Raw genomic sequence first — 1,414 nt, forward strand, 5'->3', positions numbered from 1 at the left:
CCTCTGCACCCCGCTCCCCCCCCCCCCCGCCGCTTCGCGATCGTGCCATTCGTCCCCAACCCATCCCACGCCCCGCGCCGCGCGCAGCTGCGGCCACCTTCTCGCCTCCAAGGCCGTCGGCCGCGGCCACGGCAGCCGCTCGCTGCTGCAGAAGGCGCGGCGCGGGGCGCTGGCGCACGACGCTTCTTATTGGTGCTGCCTGCAGCTGGAGGGGGAGGAGGGGGCGCTGGCCGGCACCCTGGAGGCCGTCAGGTGCGGCTTTGTGTGGAGCATGCGGTCTCCTGGCTCGAGCATGCCGCGATTGTGCATGAGAGGGAGGAGGTAAAGCAGTTGCGACGCGCAACCGGGGCAACCGGCTGCGCGCGGCACGGGCAGTCGCAGGCGGGGCGCGCCCGGGTGCAGCGGAGGCGCGTGCAGCAGGGCGGGGGATGCGGGAAGGGGAGGGCGGGGGGCGCTGGGCTGCGCTCGGCCGGCGGTGGCCGGCGGGTGGCGACAAGCAAGCTGGGCTGGGCGCGATTTGCTCGCGGGGCGCACGTGTGCGGCGCCCTGTGGCTGCTGCCTATTGCCTGCGGCCCTGTGTCTTCGGCCGCCCGCCCTGCTCTGCTGTTATACTGCAGCGAAGCCGGCCGACACGCCGACGCGCCCCGCGCCCCCGCAGCGTACCCGGCCACTGGCGGGCGGCGTGGGAGACCCCCGGCTTCAGGGAGGGGGCGGTGGAGGCGCCCATCGTGCTGCAGGTGCCCGGCCCCGCGTTCCCCGCGCGCGCCGTGGGCCCGTCCATGGTGATGCTCCACCCTTTGGAGCCCTCCACGGCGCCGGCGGCAGCACCCCGGCGGGCGTGGGTGTGGGTCCACGCGGCGACGGCGCGCGAGGCCGCGGCGGCGCTGCGCTCGGCGGCGGCGGCGGGCGGCGGCGAGGTGGCGGTGGTGTCGCTGGCGCCGTACCTGCGGCGGCTCGAGCTGTGCGGGGCAGGCGCGGACGCGGCGCTCGCGGCGGCGCTGGGTGCGGCCTGCGAGACGACAATCTGCCTCGACGGCGCCGCCGCGGCGGGCGCGGCCGACCCGGACAAGGCCATTGGCGGCGACGGCGAGGGCGGCGCGGCCTCGGGCCTGCCGCCATCGGTGTCGGGGCCGTCGGCGGCGCGGTTCGTGCTCTCGTCTAGACAGGCGGCGCGCATCGCCGACGGCGGCGTGATAGGGATCCAGATTAAGGACCCGCGGCTCGCTCGCCCCATGCGCCACGCGGGTCACCTGCCCGCCGGGACGGCGCCGCCCGACGGCGGCGGCGCCGGCGCCGCCGCGAGGTGGCCGGCGGCGCACTGGACGCCGGGCGGCGGGTGGGGCGCGCCGGCGGCGCGGCTGCTGGCGGCGCCGCAGGGGGTGCTGCGGCCGGCGACCGAGCAGCAGGTCAGCGC

At 78.1% G+C, this 1,414-nt stretch overlaps 1 protein-coding gene across 1 annotated transcript in view; it reads left to right on the plus strand.

Moving 5' to 3' along the window:
• Nucleotides 1-1,210, plus strand: part of MNEG_14939 (hypothetical protein) — a gene marked incomplete at both ends in the record, with an annotated part of 2,499 nt that extends 1,289 nt beyond the window's left edge. The window contains 3 exons of the mRNA XM_014036590.1: nucleotides 88-252; nucleotides 659-1,144; nucleotides 1,198-1,210. Of these exons, the coding sequence (XP_013892044.1) occupies nucleotides 88-252; nucleotides 659-1,144; nucleotides 1,198-1,210 (664 nt within the window). The remainder of the gene's footprint in view (nucleotides 1-87; nucleotides 253-658; nucleotides 1,145-1,197) is intronic.
• Nucleotides 1,211-1,414: the final 204 nt, after the last annotated feature.

Source organism: Monoraphidium neglectum (assembly GCF_000611645.1).
Source record: "Monoraphidium neglectum strain SAG 48.87 unplaced genomic scaffold scaffold04891, whole genome shotgun sequence".
Taxonomy (NCBI): domain Eukaryota; kingdom Viridiplantae; phylum Chlorophyta; class Chlorophyceae; order Sphaeropleales; family Selenastraceae; genus Monoraphidium; species Monoraphidium neglectum.